Source organism: Trachinotus anak, unplaced genomic scaffold, assembly GCF_046630095.1.
Source record: "Trachinotus anak isolate AG129_WGS33_773 ecotype Australia unplaced genomic scaffold, CSIRO_AGI_Tana_v1 ptg000023l, whole genome shotgun sequence".
In the NCBI taxonomy this organism is placed as follows: Eukaryota; Metazoa; Chordata; class Actinopteri; order Carangiformes; family Carangidae; genus Trachinotus; species Trachinotus anak.
In genome coordinates this window covers 2,569,353-2,591,158 of record NW_027273874.1, presented here as the reverse complement: position 1 = coordinate 2,591,158, position 21,806 = coordinate 2,569,353, and the positions used below count along the sequence as shown (strand labels likewise).

General features: G+C 43.5%; 1 protein-coding gene and 1 long non-coding RNA gene across 2 annotated transcripts in view; one reads left to right on the top strand and one right to left on the bottom strand.

Moving 5' to 3' along the window:
• Positions 1-730: 730 nt before the first annotated feature.
• On the bottom strand, positions 731-21,789 carry LOC139607247 (uncharacterized). Its single transcript, XR_011684815.1, has 3 exons — positions 20,639-21,789; positions 1,668-1,889; positions 731-1,466 (listed from the first exon to the last, which is right to left on the bottom strand). It is a non-coding gene; the product is annotated as an uncharacterized lncRNA (long non-coding RNA).
• The window catches only part of rbpjb (recombination signal binding protein for immunoglobulin kappa J region b), a 44,251-nt gene continuing 37,868 nt past the window's right edge, over positions 15,424-21,806 (top strand). Inside the window, exon 1 of the mRNA XM_071459969.1 lies at positions 15,424-15,685. Within this exon, the coding sequence (XP_071316070.1) occupies positions 15,666-15,685 (20 nt within the window). The 5' untranslated portion in view covers positions 15,424-15,665. The remainder of the gene's footprint in view (positions 15,686-21,806) is intronic.

Here is a 21,806-nt window from a genome sequence, read left to right as displayed (position 1 = left end):
CAGCACAGGGCCACTGCCTCGGGCTGGATGTGTGTGTGTGTGTGTGTGTGTGTGTGTGTGTGTGTGCGCGCGCACGTACGTGCTAGGCTGTTTGGCCCTATGCCCAGACCCACCTCCTGTGATGAAACTCACTCCTTTTCTTCTTAGCAGTCTGGACTGCTGCCCAGACTGACCCTCACAAACACACGCACACACAGACGCACACACGCACACAGATACAGGCATGCAAACACATTGACAGATACACTGACTGGCACAGATGTGAGGCATTAATACACACACAGATAAGTTATTGACAAAGCCAGAAGGCAGAGCCTCTATGTATCCTGAATGCAGTTACATGTGTTGGTTATACACTATACACATACGTTGTGTCTACAGTGTGTGTATGTGTGTGTATCTGAGAGTTTCCTTGGCATACACTATGTGTATGCTTGCCACACACAATGGGCTTGACTTCCAATAACTCCCATTCAACAAACTGATGTGTATATCATTCAATTTAGCGTGTTTGCATTAGATTAAATCATATACACACAAACCTGTTCTCCTTTACAATAAAGGAAAATTCCGCCCTAAAAATAAATAACAACCATCTGTTAAACTCAACGGTTTCTGGGTGGCACTTTATGACAGCCTAAATTATTATTTTAAATTATTATGTGGGGATAGTGGAGGTGAGGAAGCTTGTGAAAGCTTTTTCTGAGGGGAGGGTAATCTGTCTTTTTCTTTTTACTTTGTTTTTTTGGGAGAGCAATTTTGTGTATGTGTGTGTGTTCTGCCATGTGCAGAGGACACAAAACTTCAACAACTTGTAGTTAATTTGACCAGTGTGACACAGAATAGTTTATTTAAAGTTGTAAATGTTTATCCAGAGACCAGCCCACACCCACTGTCACTTTATTCTGTATCACAATTATTTCTGCTTTTTATTCAAAAAATAAATTTAATAAAAAATAATGAGAAGATACTGAATCTAAAGAAATAATCTAAAGGTATTATTATTAATGCTGGAGGGAGGGCCAACCTCAGCCAGACTCTCCACCCCAGAAATTTCCATACAGTCCCTTAGTGTGTAGAAAAACCTAAATCTTTCCATCAAACCTCATTTTAACTGAACTAGAAACATTGTGATGTGAGGTGACGTATTGTGAAGTGACGTTATCTGTTGATGTAGGAAATTCACTGCACCGAACTCATAACAAATTTCCCTTTAATTTAAATGTTTTTGACAACTTTAAAGTGTGTAGGGGGAAGATTTTCCCTTCATCATCCATGTAAAAGCCAACAGGAACTGGTACAGCGATGAGTTTTAACTGGAATCAGGGGAGGAGCGGTTGGTGTTTTATCAGTCCTCTGGCACATCTTGCACAGTCGTGTCACTCTTTCCATGTCATGGTCAACTAGCGTGTGGCTGCTGGCCTCCACACTCCCATATCTGCTCCTTGAGGCCTTTGAGCCAGACTCTAAAATGTGAAATGCAGTGTTATTTATTCTTGCTGTCTGTTGCGGTCTTGCTGTTGCTTTCTGTCTTTCTTTTACTTTTTCCTTGTGTCCCCATCTTTTAAGGACTCCTTTTCTCTTTTAATGACTCCCTACTCATTTATAACTCCTTAGAGTAATAGATAGAGGAGTAATACATTGATAGAAAGACTACCACAACTTGCCCCAGATCCTTTCCCCAGATGTAATGCAAGCGACAGCCAGCGCCAGGCCACTAGCAAACCCCGGCCGCTTGTTCCCTGACACTTGGATGCCAGCTCCTCTGTGGTTTCAGCCAATGAGCTCACCCCTCTTGAAAATAACAGCAGTGACATCATCGTTTTGGCCCATCGCAGCTCCCACCCAGTCAGGAGTTAGAGGTAACCCGCAGCGAAGGGAGGAAGAGGCTAAAAATGAATGGAAAGAATAAGAGAAAGGGGGGGAAAAGACGGGGAGATGGTTTTTATTTAAAGGTAATAAGGTTGGTTTATAGGCAAAAGAAGGGGGAGGAGAGGGTGAGGCCGGATTGAGCACAGACAACGGAGTCGCATATATAAATAGATACACATTTTTCTGTTGGCCTCAAATGATGTTTTGACTCACCCCTTGTCTGCGTCTAGCAACTTTTAACTTTTGGAGCGGTTTTGTTTCTAGATCAGTGAGGTTCCCTCCCTCATCCGTTTTCCCTTCAGGTCATCAGCTGACAAACCAGCTGCCGTTCATGACACGTTGATCTCCTGACCTTTCAACTTTGACCTTATGCAGGAGCAACCCCCCTCCACATGCACACTTTCGATTTTATGGCCAGTAAACCTCATTCAGACCACCTGACACACATTCGCACACAAGAAAAGACGCCTAACAAGCTTACAAGCCACTTATTACTGACTGATGTTCAGCACCTTTTCTCTGATTTCATTCATTTATTCATTCAGAGGTGGACTGGTGGGTCAACAAAACATCAGACTGTACCAGGGGAGGCTGCGGTTCGTTTCCTATTTCCAACTGACAGTCAATGTGACCACAATCGTTCCCTAACCTTAACCAAGTGTTTATTACTGTAACCATGACGTTGAAGCTGCCTAACCTTGATGATCGCTGCCAAGTTGTTTCCGTGCCTGAACCTGACCAAACCTTAACCATAGTGTTGTCACATCATGAACCAGATTTCTTTTTTATAAATGTGATTTGTGACAGTTTAAGAAGGCCCTGATAAATGACATCTTCCTGCTGATAGTTGTGTCAGATCAGAAACAACAAATGCATCTATGCTTTGCTCCAGAGGACTTCAATAAACTACGTACTTTGTTATTAATTTGGTGGGAAAAAAGGAACGTTTTTTGTATTTTTCCCCTTTTTTCTTTGCATTTAATATCAGATTTAGATTAGTAGGGGTTAAGTATGAATCACTTTTTGACTGGATATTGGCAATAACTGAAATAAACCTAATATATGCAAAGTTGTATCATCTGTATAAAAAATATATTTAGAGAGTTTTATAGAGGAACAGTTATTGTATGGAAATAATTCCAGAGGGCCTTGAACAGACCTGAGGAGACCTCTTGAGAAATCAGATACCACCAAATAAAGGGTGAGATCTATCAATGAAGTAGTTTTTAAAGGAGCTATTTGTAAGTTTTGCTATTGCTACATTGCCAGCATTAGCATTAACAGCTGTTTACTTACACGTACAGAAGAAATGTTGGGATTTCAACATTGAACTTCATTCCTTTACTCACCAAGAGCTGTTTCCAGCTGTGGAAAGCAATGCAAACATTAACTTGTCTCTATCATGTCTTTTTTAATTATCACGCTAACCAGCTAGCCCCGGCCCGTCTTGACACTTTCCAATAGCGAGTCACTGTGGCCTCCAATCTGCCCTGAAGACGTAGCGAGGATGTATTATAACCTCTTGTCTTGTAAACGCAGCAATGGCCAAAGCTCTTGTCAAGTGACACTCACCACCATCTGCTCCTGGGAAGAAACAAGAGGCAAGAGTTCGATCAACTGCATCAAATGCTTTGCACGGTATTGTTTTTCATCAAAGAGCTGAGATTATGTCATTTAAAACTTGTGTCATGGCAGAAATCGTGATATGCCCTAAACCTTTATCACTGCAGCGAGTGGCTAAGACCTAAATTCACATCGAATCATCACCTCATTGGGGAAAGGTTTGTAGAAATATCTGATCATGTTGCGGGCTTGACAAAGAAAGAAAAAGAGGGGACATTATTCAGTGCTGGTACAGCCTGTGAGGATTTTTCCAGACATCCGCTGTCGTGATTTGAATCGCCAGCTCTGCGGTCACAACCTCACTTCATTAACCTTGAGAGGGTTAATGTCACCCTTTCCTCTCAGTGATGTCATGCTTGGTGATGAGGCTTGCACGGGGGTCTCAGGGGGGATCTGTATGTGTGTGTGCATGTGGTGTTGGTGGTAGAAAGGAAGAGGGGGACGGGGGGGGGTCCTATTTGTTTGTTTTGCCCTCCAGACGTGTCCGAGAGCAGATTAAGGGATTTAGCTCGGGGGGGGGTGGCACAGAGGGGACTTAAACTCCTCACCCATCTACATGCCTGGTTGATGAGTGCACACACAAACACTGAGAAGGTCAGAGGAATCAAGAAGTTTTCTTTTGTTTAAGATAAAAGCAAAGGCAGCGAGGGATGGATGGATGGTTAGGTTAGGGAAAATGATGAGGGGATAGTGGAAGGGAAAAACAGACAGGAAGTCATGCGCTGACACGGTGATACCTCTTCCAGCCGTCTGATCTTCTCTTGTTTTAGTGCTAATCCCGATGCAAAGCACCAACAGAATTAGGGACCTAAAATCTTGTAGCTTTTCCAGCTCTTGCACGCAATGGCGTTCTTAGGGAACAGGAGCGTCTCTGTTTTCAAGTGGAAACAATCTTCTTATCACTGCACTGTCCTACGGTGCTTGTGCACTACGTCATTGTATTTATTATGGCATTGATTGAACTGATTGTGTTATTAGTTTCTCTTTTTTAAGTGAACATCAAAATTGGACAGGTGTGCAAAGTACATTTTCTCAGGAATTGCACTTTACTGGAGTATTTTCATTTAATGGAAATTAACATTTATATTTAATTACCTTTCAGAAGCAAATAATGTCATTTTTTTCCTCCTCTACACAGATCTGAGAGCTCCAGTACATGCTAATGCATCATTATTAATAATAATACAGTATTATAAAGTATATAATAGTATACCACTAAAACAGTTTAAGTAATTATTATTAATTAATATGCCGATACTTTTAACCTTTTATTTTTAGTATGGTCTCTTTTACTCAAGAAAACATCTGAATACTTCTTTCACCACTGAAAACAAATAACTTTTATACATTTTTAAATAAATAATTTCATTTTCTGTCGTTCAACTGATGAACTGACAAATTGTTTCAGCGCTAAAAACTAAACCTCCATCACCTCTTTTAGCTTCTTCTCTGCGCGAACACAAAATGCACCACCACCTCTACCTAAGACCAGCCTGCCACGCGCACGTGTGTGTGTGTGTGTGTGTGTGTGTGTGTGTGTGTATTTGCATTTTGGTGGGGTTAAGAGGAAGGAGGTGGGGTCGGGGTGGGTGCAAACTGCAAACAAACGAATGAACGCCAAGCTCAAATTCAACCGCAGGTCGGCGAGGCTGGGCCCGGGGCCTACCGTGGTGTGGCTCTTTTGTAATGTATATCAAGTTCACCAAGGGCCTTTTCATCTGACAAGCCATTGTTAAGGGAGGCTAGCAGGCGTTCCACTCCCCTCTTAACCCCACCCACCCGACACGGGAGCAGGTTGGCTTGCAATTGTTTTATGGAAATGCACGCGGGCCTGGCCGGGTGTCTGCCAGGCGAGGACAGAGGGGAGGGGGGATTCTGTGTCTGTGTGTATCTGTGTATGATTGTGTGTGTGTGTAGGTGGATTGGGGGGGGTGGGGGGGGTGGGGGTTGGAGGTGACGCCGACCCCAGCGAACGCCCCTGACCCTGAGCAGATGGCGAGGCAGGGTCTCTCCACTGAGCCAGAATTAATAGCGTGTGCCATGTCACATTGTCTGAGACAGGGCCTGCCTAACCCCCCCCCCCCCCCCCCCCCCCCCCACCCACCCACCCACCCACCCACGCACACACACATCACCCCCTCGCTCATCCTGATTTTTGCACCCCCCGCCCCCTTCCTCCCATCTCTCTCTCTTAACCCACCTTCCCTCTAATGCTTCTTCACCATCTCTCTGCGTCTTCCCCTTCTTTCTTGCCCCCCACCCCCCCCCCCCCCCACCCCCCCACCCACCCACCCACGCACACACACATCACCCCCTCGCTCATCCTGATTTTTGCACCCCCCGCCCCCTTCCTCCCATCTCTCTCTCTTAACCCACCTTCCCTCTAATGCTTCTTCACCATCTCTCTGCGTCTTCCCCTTCTTTCTTGCCCCCCACCCCCCCCCCCCCCCACCCCCCCACCACCACCATCACCACCGCCGATTCTCTTACTTCCCATACATCACATCACTTGTCTCTTCCTACCCCCTCCACCCCACCTCTGATCCCCCCACTAAACCCACAATATCCTCCGGCTTCCCCACAGAGTGCTTACTCTTCCAGGCACTCGTTTGCTCATTCATTCACTCATTCACTCATTCATTTATTCACGTGCACCTCATTCATCCCTCTTTTTAACAGACACTCATTCACAGGTTTGCCCACTCGCCGAGGCTTTATTGGAGGACAATTAAGGCACCTGCGTTTCTAAAGCTCCCCCGCTGAATGCCTGCCACCCCATTTCCTCACCCGTCTGTTCACACTACTACTACTGCTCATTCGCTCACTTGTTCTCGTATCCGGCCTCGCTCACTCGCTCATGTACAGAGTTGCTGGCTCAGCCCAATCACTCTGTGTCACTCAGCCACGTAAACGCAAATAAAGCTGAGAACATGTCCTTATTTTCTCAGTTTTGTTCTTCCCTTTACAACCACTGACACCAGCCTTTTAAAAAAATTGCTCCCCATAGAAAATCCTGGTCTCTCACTCCAGCATGGACAAGGAGTTTTTCTAAATTGGGGATTTATGATTGTCATGTGATGCATTATTAAGAATCTTGTCTTCCTGGTGCAAATGCTTGCAAAGCATTTCCTCAAAATCTATGAAAAACCATTTGGCGTTTGGTGCAAAAGCGCAGGTGCAGGCTCAAGTGGCCCGCATGTGGCCAAGAATTGGATTTGCAATATCAGCGTGTACTGCACAAATCACTACTTTTAACATATAAAGCCAAACAAACGTATGAACTTTATCTGCATCTGTTAAAACGTGTCCTGCCACTGGCTCGTTTTTCTACCCTCCTGTTCTCAGTGCGATTTTATTGTAATACAAATACACACAATATAGGACAATTTGACCACTTGCTGACATTTTTTAGAACTTTCAACGTCATGGCATGGCTTTTATCAGAGGAAAAATTGCTGTGTCCAAGGTTGAGAATGAACTTTCATCAAAAAAATTTTACTCATGCAAGACTATATAATTAAAAATATTTCATTTGAAGAGAAGAGAGAGATAAAAAAAAAAAGAAAATGTGGAGGCCAAAGAAAACTGTGTCAATAAGAAACACGGTTTATCTGTAGACTGTCAGCAAAACTTTAAATTTTTTTTTTTTTGACGTGTTTCAAACAAGAAAATCAATAAATAACAAGATTAAGAGCCATGCTAGCTCTGTGAGGCTGTACTTAGGCACAGCTTTGCTAAGAGCTAAATGCTAACATGAAAATGACAACTCTATCATGTCGTGGAGACATTTCAAATTAAAATGTCAACCTCATGGTGGCGCAAGATGAAAAACCAAAGGATCATCAAAGTCAGTGGGATTCAGCCTGTGGGGAGCATGAACGTCTGTAGAAAATCTTTTGCCAATCCATCCAGTAGTTGCTGAGATACTTCAGTCTGGACCAAAGTGGTGGTGACTGACTGGGCAACACTGCCATCCACAAAGTGTTCCAGCTCGGTGTGAGTGTGGATGTCCACTATCTAGTCTGTGGGTGTGGATCCATCACAAATATTTGCAGGGCCTCCCTCTTTCCCTCCTTCTCCCCTGGAGCGGCAGGGTGGCTGCCAGGAATGGGACAGTGGGTCATGGGTATGTTCACCTCCCTTGCTGCCCCACCAGCCCCCCCCCCCCCCCCCCGCCCCTTACACACACCTTCCTAATCACCAGACCTCTTCCTGCCCCTCTACGCCCCTCGCTGACCCCCACCTCCTTTGCCTCTATCAGCCCCTAGACAGACAGCCTGGGAGATGGTGGAGGAGGAGTGGTGGAGGGGGGGCGGTGCAGAAGGTCACGGCCTCAGCAGTGCAGTCACTTGGCCAGAGAGTCTGTGTGTGTGTGTGTGCATGCGCCATGTGTGGGCGTGTGTGTGTGTGTGTGTGTGTGTGTGTGTGTGTATGTTGCACTGTAACACCTCTTCCCCTTCGTGGAGTATTTTTCTTATTTTTGCGGACGAGGCAGGCGCTGCAAAATGTCTCTGTGTGTAAACTTGTGTGTGTGTGTGTATGTGTGTGTGTGTGTGTGCAGAGAGAGAGAGAGATAGAGAGAGAGAGAGCAAGAGAATGTGGGCGTTAAAGAGGCAAAGGTCAAGGTTTGAGAGGTTCACTTGGCTGAGGCTTGTTCCCTCCAAACCCCCACCAGCCAAATATGCTGTGGTTAACAAAGTGAAGCTGTCTATCTAAACACTATCTTCTAAACAACTGCAATAGCAGCCCAGAATCTTAAAAAAAGCCATATAAATATACAATATATCATGTTTTACAAGTTCACAAGATCACGAGGTGCAGGAAAAGTGAGAGCAAACTTACATGAACATTAGTTTAATAATCAAAGGAGAAATTATTATTTTTATTTGCTTGAAACAGTTCAATGGAGGTATCCTCAAGCACCATAAATGCAATTCTTTGGGTTTGGGTTGAGCTGGCCAAAGTACTTTGTACCCACTAATAACTGTCCATCAATCTTTTTGTCATGATATAATAAAGGCTGTCACTCTCTCTTGTTAAAAAAACATTAATATTTTGTATTGTAACTTTATCAGGCTGCTTCTGCTATGAGCCTTCACCAAGCTTTGGCTTTAGAAGTCTTAACTGACGAGGGCAGCAGGCCAAGCTAAACGAGTTATGCTCTTAGTTTACTGGATGTGAATATCCCAGAAGGGTTTTCACAAAGTGGAGAGCTTTACTTTTGTTGGAAGGTTCCATTGTTATGACATTTTTGACCCTGTTCCTGATTAGTCTCTTAAGGGTTTGAAGTTTAGAGGAGGTTTTTGCTTTTTTTTTTTTTCTGGGACTAAACCTCTCTGAATACACTGGCTCCTGGCCTAGCCAACCGCGATACCGAATCTTTAGGCTGAGAAGATGATGTTTCAACCACATCCTGACAACAAACAAAATAACTTGTGTTGAGGTTAGAAGATTCGTGTATTCTATACTCCTTATACCTTCCATAAATCATGCTTTGGATTTGCACACGTACAAAAGGGGGTCAAGGCGAGGCTTTGTTTTGGGCCTGCATGCGTCGACTAAAATTTTCCGAGGTGGAACATGGATGTCACTCACTGTAACACGTATCCAGTGAAGTGCTCTAGAAGTGAAAGTGACTGGATGCATCACAGCGGACTCACCAAGGAAAGCACTGATGGCGTGAAGAAGAAGACATTTCAACTCAGATTTCCTCTTTGCGTGTTTTATGATCAACTTGCCTCTTTTCTATCGCTCTCACTTGTCTCATGTTATTAAGCTTTGCAAAATGATCATATAAAACAATGGATTTTGATCATTTGAGCTTTCTGGTTATTTTCTCAAACACTGAATCATCCAGGGAGAGTTCGATGAGTGTGGATGTGTTACAACACCTTGTCAGAAAGAAGAACAGTTACTGTATGTTTTTGAGTTCCTGTGCCTGTCATCTCTTTACTTAACACTTGAGAAACAGGGATTTATGCTCAATACACCACTTAAGGGAGTCACAGTGGTAGTTGTTGAGCGATTGGAGAGCATTACATATTACCCAGCTTTCCTCACTAACGTTCTCCCATCTGGACTAAGAATTGGAACCAGGAACCTTCAAGAAGCCCGCTTGGCTGTTCTTGTAGGTTCCTAATGCTCCCAATTCCTAATGGAGTCACCAAACTATTGGGCTTTACTGTGTTTTTTAGGACACTGTTTCAAAGAAAGAGCTTGTTTGCTATCTTTTGACAGTGAAATCAATATCATTGTGCCTGTGTGTTATGAGCAGAGCTGGAGACGGGATGTGGTTAGCTTAACTTAGCTTAAAGAGTGGAAGCAGGAGGAGACAGCTGGCATTGCTTTGACTTTACCACTTAAAACTTTAAAGCTCATAAATTAACACATTGTATTCTTGTTTGGTTTATCCAAACATAAACAGTCATCTAAAAATGACGATTTGTAGTGTTATAACCATTTTTTGACCAACAGAAGCTAATACCATCACCGTCAAAGAACACATGTTTTTGTGTGGGTGTCCGCATGATAGTATCAAACCTGGAAACCTCACTGTGACACCCACATTGAATGGATTAACAAAGTAGATCATGTGTAAATCACTAAGAATTAGATGAGATTTAGAAGGTTAGCCATTTCCAGTCTTTATGCTAAGCTAGGCTAACCATGCCCCCTACTCATTACTCAAAGGAATAGGTCTACATTTTGGGAAATATTTACTTCCTTGTGCAGAGTTAGATGATCAGATTGATAGACTACTACTTCCATGATGAAATATTAAACTACAGCCAGTTTAGCTTAGCATAAACACTAAGAAAAAAGCTAGCTTTTTCACTGGTTTCCCCAGTGATAACAAGACTCCTTAAGTTAGCGTGCGTAGCCTAGAAATAATCCAGCGCATACTGTTAAACCACAACGTGCAATTTTTATGCTTCAGTTGTGGTATGGAGTGACCTACTGAGATATAATGTGTTGAATAATTATCAGTTCGTGAACTTTAGATGTACTGGTTGGCAGATTTTCTTACTGTTGGGCACAGCCAGGCTACCTGTTTCCCACTGTCTCCAGTCTTTGTGCTAAACTAACATAACTGGAGGATCCCTTAAGATTAGAACAACTGCACGATTGCTTTCTATGCGAATAAAGCCTTACGAGATCTTCTTATGATGCCTGAGGGTATGAGGGTGAATTGATGTAAAGCACTTGTACAGTATAGGTAAGTAAAATAAAGGGAGACTTATGTCACATGGACAAATGTCACTACTCCATAGTAAACTTACTGAAGTATACAGTTGTGTCTTTGCTTAAGAAGTAGTTTGCGTAATAAATGCAAACCCAAACCAAGGGTTGCTGATTAAGGGAGCACCAAAATAAGAGGTTATAGCTAAAATAAATCCCCATTTTGTACTCTCAGGGCTTCCATAGAACTGCCTAGACATTACGCGTCTTCAGTGAAATCTTATTATACAATGTGTTTCATATACAGTGAGTCACAATACATGGTTGGATGCCCTAAAATGTGGGATTTCACTTAATTTAAGCCCACTGACATATTTCAGTTCCAAAAATTCCCCTCAGACAATGTCACATGTTCTTCAGAGGACATTTTCCAAGCATAAATACAGGCATTAGGCTGCTATTATAATTTCCATAACATAATCCATCTGACACATTTTCAGAGCTGATGATCAACCCTGTTTTTTTAATCAAAGTAAAATACCCTGAGGCAAACGCTGATTTAAAAAGATGGCGACAAGAAACAGAGCCAAGTCCGCCCAGACGGGGACTCGTATAACTTTTTATGAAAAGGCTTCCCTCTAGTGAAAAGCAGAATGAAATCTGCCGTGCGCAGTCCTCAGCAGGATGAGTTGAAAAGTGCTACGGTTGCAGAGCTGACATCTCTCCTCGGGTAACAGAGGAAACATGTTGGATTTTGATTTTTCTATCTATCTGTGCTTGTTGTTTCTGCTGATAACCATCACAGTAATGGATTTATGGGCCCTTGTAGCTGTGTCATGCTTGTGGAAGCCCATAATCTAGCACTATTACATCAATATGAAAGGCTGTAAAAAATACATGCTGTGGATTGATTGCTCTTCATTATAAATTGGGGGTGTTATCAGTTATCAGACTGAGCAGATCATAAAGGCATTCATTAAACCATAAAGTGCCGGATTTAGTTTCTAAAGGTGGATGCTACAAAACCACTGTAGTGTAAGTCAATCATATCATATTGCTTATTTTCCAATGTCATACACAGGCTATGTCAGAGCTGCCAAATAGCGTGCCTGTGCAGTTCTCGCCCCACATACATTTGGCAGCTTGAACTCACTGTGAACTGTACGGCACCAGGAAAGGGGAAATGTCTCTTCCCTTATGCCTCTGTTTCAAAAGCCTGCGCTTGGAAAACAGACGTTTTAGTTCCCTTGACAGTCTGCAAACTTATCACCCTGTCTTTCTTTTATGTGTGTGTGTGTGTGTGTGTGTGTGTGTGTGTGTGTGTGTGTGTGTGTCAGAGCAGTCAGGCTTTGTGATGTCTTTGGGACCTAATTGTAATGACAGTCATCTGATAAAAGTGGGTAGCTTTGAACAGAGGGTGAGAGGGGAGTAAAGGTGCGCCCCTCCTGGACTCATCGTCCTTTCCATTTGTCAAACTGTCTGCCCTCGTCCACCCCTGGGTTTTCCCATGTGGCCCAACAACAAGACAGATGGACATAATGGACGGATGGACAGACAGGGACGCCCTTCCCTCTGTGGTGAACTCAGACTCACACGAGCCGGAGTTGATTAATTCGCGACTTTTAGTCTTGTGATCTTCTCTGAGGGGATATGATACTATCAAGCAGCTGCGATTGCTGCTAAGCTTGAAAAAGTGAAGTCTGCTCACTGCTGTAAATGTATAAGCTGCCAAATTCCGATTTCCCGTCTCTGTCTGGCACCCAGCCGATCATTCGTGTACACATTTATCAGCTTGTCTGTCTGCTCACCAGTCTAACATTTGACCCAGTGTCTCTCGACCCACCTTTCTCTGTCTGTCACTGGCTCTCACTCTGACTGTACTTCAGTTCATCTGCTCATTTCGGGAAGTTTCACCACACTCTGGCCGTATCCAGTGACTTCGTGTCAAAGAGCTGCTAATCAGGAAACTCGAGCTGCACTTCCTTAATTGGCTCACTTTCTCCCTTGTTCTGTTTTCACTCCTCAAATCTCAAGATAAAAATAATCCCCCCCCCCCATCCCTTTATTTTTGTAGTAAGTGCTAGAAGTGTTTCAGCTTAGTGGGATAAGCTGGATGTGAAAAGCTGTTAATTTCACAATTTCAGTTTAGCCCCCAAAAGATAGGAATTATGAGAATCTGCTGTCGATTTCTGCTTCAAAAGCTGCTTCATTCAGTGATCCTGTAACATCTTTACAAACGGACACTGCTTGTATGACAGACAATACATACAACACATTGACAAGCATACAGTCAACAGTATGTAGGTCAAAGCTATATAGAGATAACACAGATGGGAAGATCTACTGGTGACTGGTGTTTCCACTTGGGGACAAGGATCTTTCTTTCTTTCTCTCTATCTCAATCTTTCTTTCCTTCTGAGCCACGAGCTTAAGCAGTCAAGTGAGTGGATTTATAGACCTGAGGCTCACGGCTTAGTCATGATTGCTTGACTTGGCTCTGTCTCTATTAAAATAAATGGTTTTTACTCCTAATGAGAGAGTGCAACACGGGGGAAAAGACTGAGATTTTTTTTTTTTTTTTTTAAAGGGAGAAAGATCAGAAACAAGAGGCAAAAAGAGACTCAAGGAAGCCTTGAATCATGCGTATGAGTTGCCTTTAAAACATGTTTTGTGTTACAACAGCCAAAAAAAAGTCAAAGTTCAAATCATCGCTGTGGTTAAATTGGCATTACACCCCCTCTAAATTTAAAAGGTAACATATCTTAAAAACGGATATGTTAAAAAGATCTGTTATCTCACTCCTTTTTTCTGCAAAAAGTACTTGCACTTGTGTAGCCTTGCTCTCTCTCTCTCTCTCTCTCTTTTTTTTTTACTGTGTTCAGCTGTAAAACATTTGAGGAAACTTTATGCTTCCCCATTCAACTCTGAGTGTAACTGGAGGTTCTCTGCTGACTATAAAAAAGAGAGGGAAAGGAAAAATGGTTGAGGGCAGGATGAGGTCCTCGTCTCTGTGTCTTCATACTGTGGGCTGTGGGCCAGGCACGCTCTCATGCAAAACCTCATCTCTGCAACCCCCCCCCTTTTTTTTTTCTTCTTCTTCTTCTGTCTTTCTGGCAGAACAGTGAAGCTCCATAAAAATGAATTATGCATCTGAAAGATATGAAATGTGTAGATTTACACAGTGTACACTGAGGGAGATTGCATCTGCTACTTTCTACTCAGAAACTATTCGGTGTAGTTGTGCACTGACATTGATAGATCATCTGTTATGGACGGAGGCAGGCAAAAATATGATTTCAAGCATCTGAATTTCATGATTTGTTCTTTATTCATATTTCTAAAACTGAAGAGAATTGTTATTTTCTTGTTGAGAATTAAATGAGAAGATTGATACCACTCTTGTATGCGTATACATACAAAGCAGGAGCCAGTAGCCAGCTAGCTTAGCTTAGCACAAACACTGAAAACAGGGGGAAGCATCTAAGCATGGCTTTCTGCAAAGGTAAAGCTTACTAATAAATATGTTATTTTTTTCCCTTTTGATCCATACAAAAACCAAAATATAAAAATGACAATTTGCTGTTTCTGGTTTTGTTTAAGTCTCAGCAAGGAAGTGAATAATAATATTTCCCAAAACCATTCTTTTAACCAATCAGATCATGTATGTCATGAAAAAATGAAGCTTGTAGTTTAAAATATGCATTTAAGTCTGCGAACTATGATTTGTATTTGTCTTTTTTTATCTTGTTTTTTTTAAAAATTCTTTTTCCATTCAGCCACAACCAGCTCACACACACATCTGACAAATGAGAGCATTGACTTGCCATCAGTGTGGTCTCGGGGGCCTTCACTTTCTCTTTGAAGCTGGAAAAACTCCCACTTGAAGTCAGTTGTAAGGTGAACAAAGATACCAAACAGATTTAAATGAAGGCTGTAGAAGACACAACAACACACAAGGGGATGGAGACCTACATGAAGGTTTACGGCTCTCTGACCCCTCCCAGATAAACAGGAATGTCCTGACCTGTTTGTAGTGGGGATGATATAACACGCAAACTACTTTTGGAGACGCACTCTGGCTGGGGGAGAAACAGAGGCAGACGTGCACAGAAAGGCTAATAAAACTTATGCCGCTTTCCCAAGAATGATCATTTGAAATAATAGCCTCCCTTGTACTTTGACTGAGGTTTGGGCTGTGAGGAGGGTGGTCATGGGACTCCCCAATGTGATGGCAATGCACTAATCTGCCATGTATGGCCTATTCACATGTGGTCACACCATTGTTTCCACATTCTAAACAGGAACTGCAAAAATTACCCACGGGAATTGTAAATTTGATGTGCAGAAACTCTCAATTAATTCCTCCTCTAGCATAAAGTCGGCGTTTTCCTTGCAGTCTCATCACCCCTCATGCGTGTTACCTATATACTATTGGGGAGTGTTCTGAAATAAAAAATGACATTTTGGCTGTAATTACATGCATCTGTTAATGCCAAATACTGCAGAGACGCCATGTGGAGACAGGATGCGTACTATAAAATATATATATGTGAGCCTGGGAAAACCAAGGGTTTCCTCACCGCTGGCGTTTTTCCCCCAAACCTATCGGTGCTGTAATTTATTACCCGGTAAACACGTGGGAATAGTATTTCAGCGCCACATGATAAACAACCACTCCACTTGACGCATTTCTCGCGATAGGGGACGCTCCCTCTGTGCTCGCCTATTGTGAGAGTTTTCCAACTCTCGCGTGATCTCCGAAGTTTCCCACGCCTGTTGTTGTGGCGTCTGCCCTTCTCGCTCACTCTCTCTCTCTCTGTTGCTGTTACCCGCCGCCTCCCCTTTTTCTCTGTCTTCCTCACCCACCCCCTTTCTCTCCGTCTCCCTCGTCCCTACACCTCCAGTCTGCTTCTGTTGTCTCGGCGGATTGTTGGGCTGTGGGAGAGAAAGGATATCGCGAGTATTGGAGTTTTGGTGAGAGTTTGTGGAAGATGGCGCCTGTTGTGACAGGGTGAGTCTGAGATTCGGGGCTGGCAGTGGGGAGCGGAGTTGAAGAGAATATAAGTTATTGCCATGAAATAGCTTCATTTTAGTCCGTGTCCTCTAGCCTGGGCACACTGCAGTGTTTTTGCCACTGGTCTAGTCGCTAGAAGCCGCCTCTTTGTCCCAATGTGTTTGCGTGCGAGTGTTTTTTTCTTTGCCCAGTGAACGTTACTTGCCCGAGCTGACTGTTGCTGCAGTGTTTTGTGAGCTAGCCCCAGCTAAGCGATACTTCACCCTCGGTGGTCTTTTTTTTTTTTTTTTTTTTTTCCCCCAGACAACGGCGAGCTGTTAGCTAGCAGGCTAGCCAGCGAGCTAAACACAACCACCGAGGCATGTTTTCGAAAACAATTTCATATTTCTGTACCGTCCCCCCCCCCACCCCCTCCATGACTGGCTTGCGCTGAAATCACTCGGATAATCCCCGGTCCTGCGTTTGTTGTCGAAACGTGCTCTCCAGCTAGCCGGGCAGCACATTTACGAATTTGATTCATGACTTAACGCAGCTAGCTGTCCGATAATGGACGTCAGCTAGCGATATCTGTCTGAAACACGTTGCGGCTTTGTCGGCGAGGCGTCCTCTCTGCCAGTGTTTTTATTATAATATCGACTGCATTTGCTGACGCCGCAAGACAGTTTTCGCTGTACACGGCGTGCTGGCTGTAAATACTACCACACACAGTCAATGGGGTGTACTTAAATAACTGCGGCACTTTTCAGTAACGTTACAGGACTGTGCTGGAAATGGTGTTTACTACATAAACATCGATCTGCCCCTGTCCTCTGTTAACAGATGTGTATTGAAAACCCCATCCTAACACGGTCTATCCATACGTGGAGTGCATCTAAGGACAAAATTCACAATAAACACCCACAGCCATGTGTGCTTAACCCTATCATTACTCAAATTCTGATCTTTGAGCTTGCCTGAGCCATTAATTTAGTTTCTCATTATCAGTCTCCACGTACTGATTATGACTTTTGCTGTTGTGACTAAAAATATCCTTTTCGACGACCCCTTAATATCAGCTGTTTAAATACTAAGACTTTGTCAAATTTAAAGTTTTATCTGTAGGATTGTTACATTTTCACAGTTGACAAGTGCACACCCAGTAATTACATTTAGATAATACATTTGTAATTAAGTGTCAGCCAAATGTCTTAATGGTAAAATAGTCAATGTTAACATTTTCAAACTGTCCGTCGAATTGATCATTAGACAATGTCAAGGTTAGATTTCTTTTTAAAGGTTCTGCTTTTTTCTTTTTGTTAGTCGTGGCATCAGTAACGTATAATATACAAAATTAATAGGCTAGACCAAGTGCTGTGTTCAAGAGGGCTGGTTGCCTTTTCTACTTTGGTCAGTCTGTGGAGTAAACCCTGATTAAAATTATTTGCCTAGACATGAGCTAGACACAAACCTATTTTTTGCACTGTTCAGGCAATAATCCCCACAGACAGCTCAGTGGGTGACAGACATTTGCTGGGCTTGCTGGAGGTGTGTGTGTGTGGTGGTAGGAGAAGGGGAGGTGGATTGAGGGGTGGTTTAGTGTGCATGTTCATTTGGGGCTTTCCAACAGACCTGAACTGATTTCAGTTGGGAGGGGTCGGGGTGTGTAGGGGGAGGAGGCAGAGGGAGGGAGCAAGCATGAGGGCAGGCGGGTCAGGTCTGGGTGGCTGGCCACCTGTCCAGATGATATCTCCAGATTCATGTGTGTTTGGCTGTGTGTGTTTTTCGCAAGTGGGGAACAGGGAGTGGGGGGGGGTGTTGTCAGTGTGTGAGAGGAAGATGGGGTGGGTGCGTGCTCGGGCGAGAGAGGTTTAACAGAAAATTAAAGTGCCATACGGGGTCTTTTCTAGCTGATGGCAGGCCATGTTCACAATAACGGTTGGAGGCATCAGAGAGGCTGACCACAGCCCCGTGCCCCCATGAACTGTTTGAATGGTTCTGGCTTTACACAGGGAGGGGCTCCACAACCACAGGCTTGTTAATGGTATTATGACTCTCTTCTAACAGTATAAAGAAAGGCTGTACTTATATGTCCTGTTGTTGAATTGATAATTTCAGCTTATACTGACGTCTCAGTCACTGATATTATAGGGCTCAGAATTTTCTGGGTTTTTTCATGGGCTGTATTTTTGATCTGCGTTGTTGTTGTTGTTGTTGTGCTGTGTTTTTGCATAAATTTGTTGTCTGCAGAAAAGCTATTTATCAACAAACAACAGAGGATCATCGAGTGAACTTTATCCTCACTGTTTGTTTGATACAGGAAGTGTAGCACAGCAAAGTACTGCATTTCAGAGCATAGATCTTTTCATTCAGTGTGCAACATTTGTATTTGCCAAGGAGGTGGAACCTTTCAGCACTGAGCACTGTAAAATACATGACAGCTACGACACGCAATCCAAAATCTATATTTCAAGTGTCAAACACTCACTCTCTGCAGGTTTGAAAGATGGCTGGGAAGAGTTTGCAGTTTGTTCCTTCGTGAGGAAGAATGGCTGTGGTCAGCTTGAATTCATGTTTACAGTGGATTTCTTGGCCATTAATAAAATGGTCTTTGTTAAGATTTTCTTGCAACATCTCAAGTACATCAGGTCACATGAGTGAATGTTCCTTTAAGCTAAACATAGGGTTACAAAAATGTTGTGGGCAGAACACCATATAATAGGACTAGGACAGAAACTTACTGTTATTTTACTTATCAGTTAATTGCTCCATTTATTGATTAATCCTTTTGTCATATTCAAGCTGCTATTTTTGTCCAACTCTTCAAAATTTAATGATATTCAATTTATGATGACATAAAAAGGAAAAAAAGGAAATATTTAAATTTAAGAAGTAAAAATTTGCAAATGTTCCAACATTTTGTTGAAAATTGTCAATATATGATTACTCAATGATTGAAATAGCTGCAAATCAATTTTCTGTCAGTCGTCTAATTGTTTCAGCTCTAGACGACACAGTCTGGTAGCTGTACACCTGTTTGTTTGTGGATGCCGTCTCAACATGTGCGAGTGAAACCCCCGATTGTTTACCACTGTACACAAATCTCTCTCTTGCCAAAGCGTACTCAGAACATTGTAGGTTGCCACAATAACACAAATTGGCAAAAACGTCACCATCACTGTGCTTCATGTAGGTGAGTGGCCAAAAAGAACCAGTGAGAGGAAAAAAAAGACAGCGTTGCTTTCGTAATTTTTCCTCCTCGCTAGCAGAGAAACTGATTGTGATAGCTCAAAGAGCAGCACTGTTCACCTGGTTTGATAAAAGCATGAATCGCTTATTTCAACACCGCCTTGCCTTTGCTGTGCCCCTGAGGGACAGGATTCCATTTAGCTCAACCCCCTCCATCCCTCTGCCAAAAAAAAAAAAAAAAAGCAACGATGGAGTCTTTCAGGCCAAAAGCCAAGCGTCTCTGTGCTGGTGTAATGATACTGCTGAGCCTTTCTTTGAGACACAAACGTTGTGTTCTTGTATTCGTTAGCATGAGCGTGTGGTTTGAGCTCTGTGGCTGTGTTGCTGCTGATCAAGTGAGTGGTTGTGGAGGAGAGTGAGTGCACCTAGACATAAAAGTTGATCTGTGTGTTTATATGTGTGTGTGTGTGTGTGTGTGCATGCATCCATTCCCCAGGGTCCTCTCCTCTTCCCTGCTTCCCTTTATGAAAGGAGAGGTTCAGAGAGAGCAGCAGATGTCGAAGCCCTGACCTTTATGGTGGCAAAAGCTTAGGCTAGAGTTAAAAGACATGCCGAGTTGCCCCACCCCCCCACCCTCAAAGCAGCCGCCCCATGTCCACACATACACGCACACATATACACACACAGTCTGCTACCTTAGCTGCAGCACTGATGGATAGGTTAACGATGGAGATGATACAAGCTACCTGATCTGTGTGTCACCTCAGGATCTTGCAGCCTCCAAAGCTGCCCTATATCCACCCAGAGCTGTGAAAATCTTCAAAGTGTGTGGCGTGTGGGGGGTTACAAGCCAGGGGGGAGCTGTACAGAAGTCACAGGCAAAGCACCAAAGCGAATGTGCCACTGCCAGACATCTTTAGGGGGATTTATTCTCATTCGTACAGTAGCCTATTGTTTTGGAAGTTCATGCATATCCATTACTTCACATGATTGAAATATCCCCCGAAGCCTATAGTTTCATTCAGGGTTCAGATTCAACTTGTTTGGTCGAGCGATGATGGGCCTCTTAAAGCAACACACGCCCTGTTTGACTCAGTGTCTTCATTCTCTTGTTTCCCTATTCAGCCTGTTTGTCTCTATCTGTCTCAGGGGAACAACCACAGGAGAGACCCAGGGGGATAGAAATGCACATTTTTGCGTAATTTGGCTTGAATTGGCGCCAGCTTGGCACTCCTTATTGTTGGTCGTCAGCCACGTGCTCAAGTGTGCATAAAGCAGATACTAACATAGTATGCCCTTTTACTTCCCTCCTGCTTATTCATAGTTAGCTTCTCTCTTTTTTGATAATGCATTTGAGTGACCTTTCATGTTTAGAGGCGAGGTTGGGGGGGGGGGGGGGGGGGGGGGTTTGTGTTACCTAATTTCTCTCAGCCTGGGGCCTGATAAGGGGGTTAGATGTCTCATACAACAGCCATGACAAGGGGCCATTTATTTACTTGTGCAAGGCTTGGAATGCATTAGTCTGAGGTCATACTTTTTTAATCTCTGGCTCTTCCAAAGAAATGTGCTGCTGTTTGCCTCGGAGAGGATGGGACGGAACATTCTGATGTAAATCTAAAGCCAGTGTGGTTTTGAAAACAGCCTTGGCGTCATGTTTGATAGAGTCCCAAGTCCTCTTGGTGTTGTTGTTGGCATCGGCCGCACCGCTTAGCTAAGACAGGCGAGCGGACGGGAGAGACAGAAAGCTAACACGAGGCAAACGCGACAGGCGGAGGAAGTACGTACCTCTCCGCTGACTCTTGTTTTGGAGCGGTCTCGTTGTCCTCCTCGCATTCACTCTCCTCTTCCAAGAGAATTTCCTCAGCCCCAGTGTTCGCCTTTCCCTGCCCCTGTTCCTTTGCTGTTTGTAGTGATTACAGCTTCGCCAGGGGAATGGTGGTTTCTACTGTGTCAGCAGTTTTTGCCCCCGCTGTCCCTCCACATTCAGGATGTTTCATTCAGAAAACATGAGCTGATTCCCCCTGTCCGACTTCTGTTTGCTTTCATTCAACTTCAGTGAGCAAACTCTTACCTACTTCCTATGTTGGAGCAGCTGAAGTCAGGAGGAAAAAATATCAAACAGAACACTATTGACACTTGCGTGTTTGTTCCACTCTCCCTTTTGTTTGTCTTTATGTAAAAAAAAATCTCCTCAGGGATCACAGAGGGGGATCTGTAGTTTGAAGCTGTCTTTTAAATAGAATCTCATGCCAGGCCTCTGATATACTGCATAAAACTAGAATATGCTGCTGTAAGCTGTCAGGGGAATCCACCAGAGAGCCACGCTTATGAGAAAAGCTTTATTTTCTTATTCTATTGGCCCAGATAATTGCCTTGTTATTCTCAGCTGTGGCATCGAGGGCTCAGAAGCATTGTTCATGTGTCTCGTTCTGTCTGTTCCCCGACAACCATACTGGGCTGGTTCATCCATTCAGAGGAAGGTTACAAATATACACAGGATCTCCCATGTTGGGAAAGCCCCTAACAACGCCACCTCCTGCAGCTGTAAGCAAATGCCACTATTACAGTATTAGATAAGAAGGGAGTGGCAGGCAGTAAGCCAGCATTAACCCCTTCCTGAAAGAGATGTTGTTGTAGCCTTGGGACTTTTAGTGGCATCATATAAAGGTTGCTGATAACCACAGAGCAGTATCTCACTCCCATCCTCTCTAGGTAAATGACTCAGGACTCTGTTGTGCTCTTGATTGATCCCTGCGAGGCTTTGAATTGATGTTATTACAGCACTATCCTATTGACTATATTAGTGGTGGCTTACGAATACGATTCTATCATATAGATTCTGTGTAATATTTGTCTTTTCATGCAGGTTAATGTTGTATCTTTACACCTCAAACCTCACAGTGCACGACATTCAGCATGTGCCGTCCATGTTTTCAAACCCAAACGCTGTATT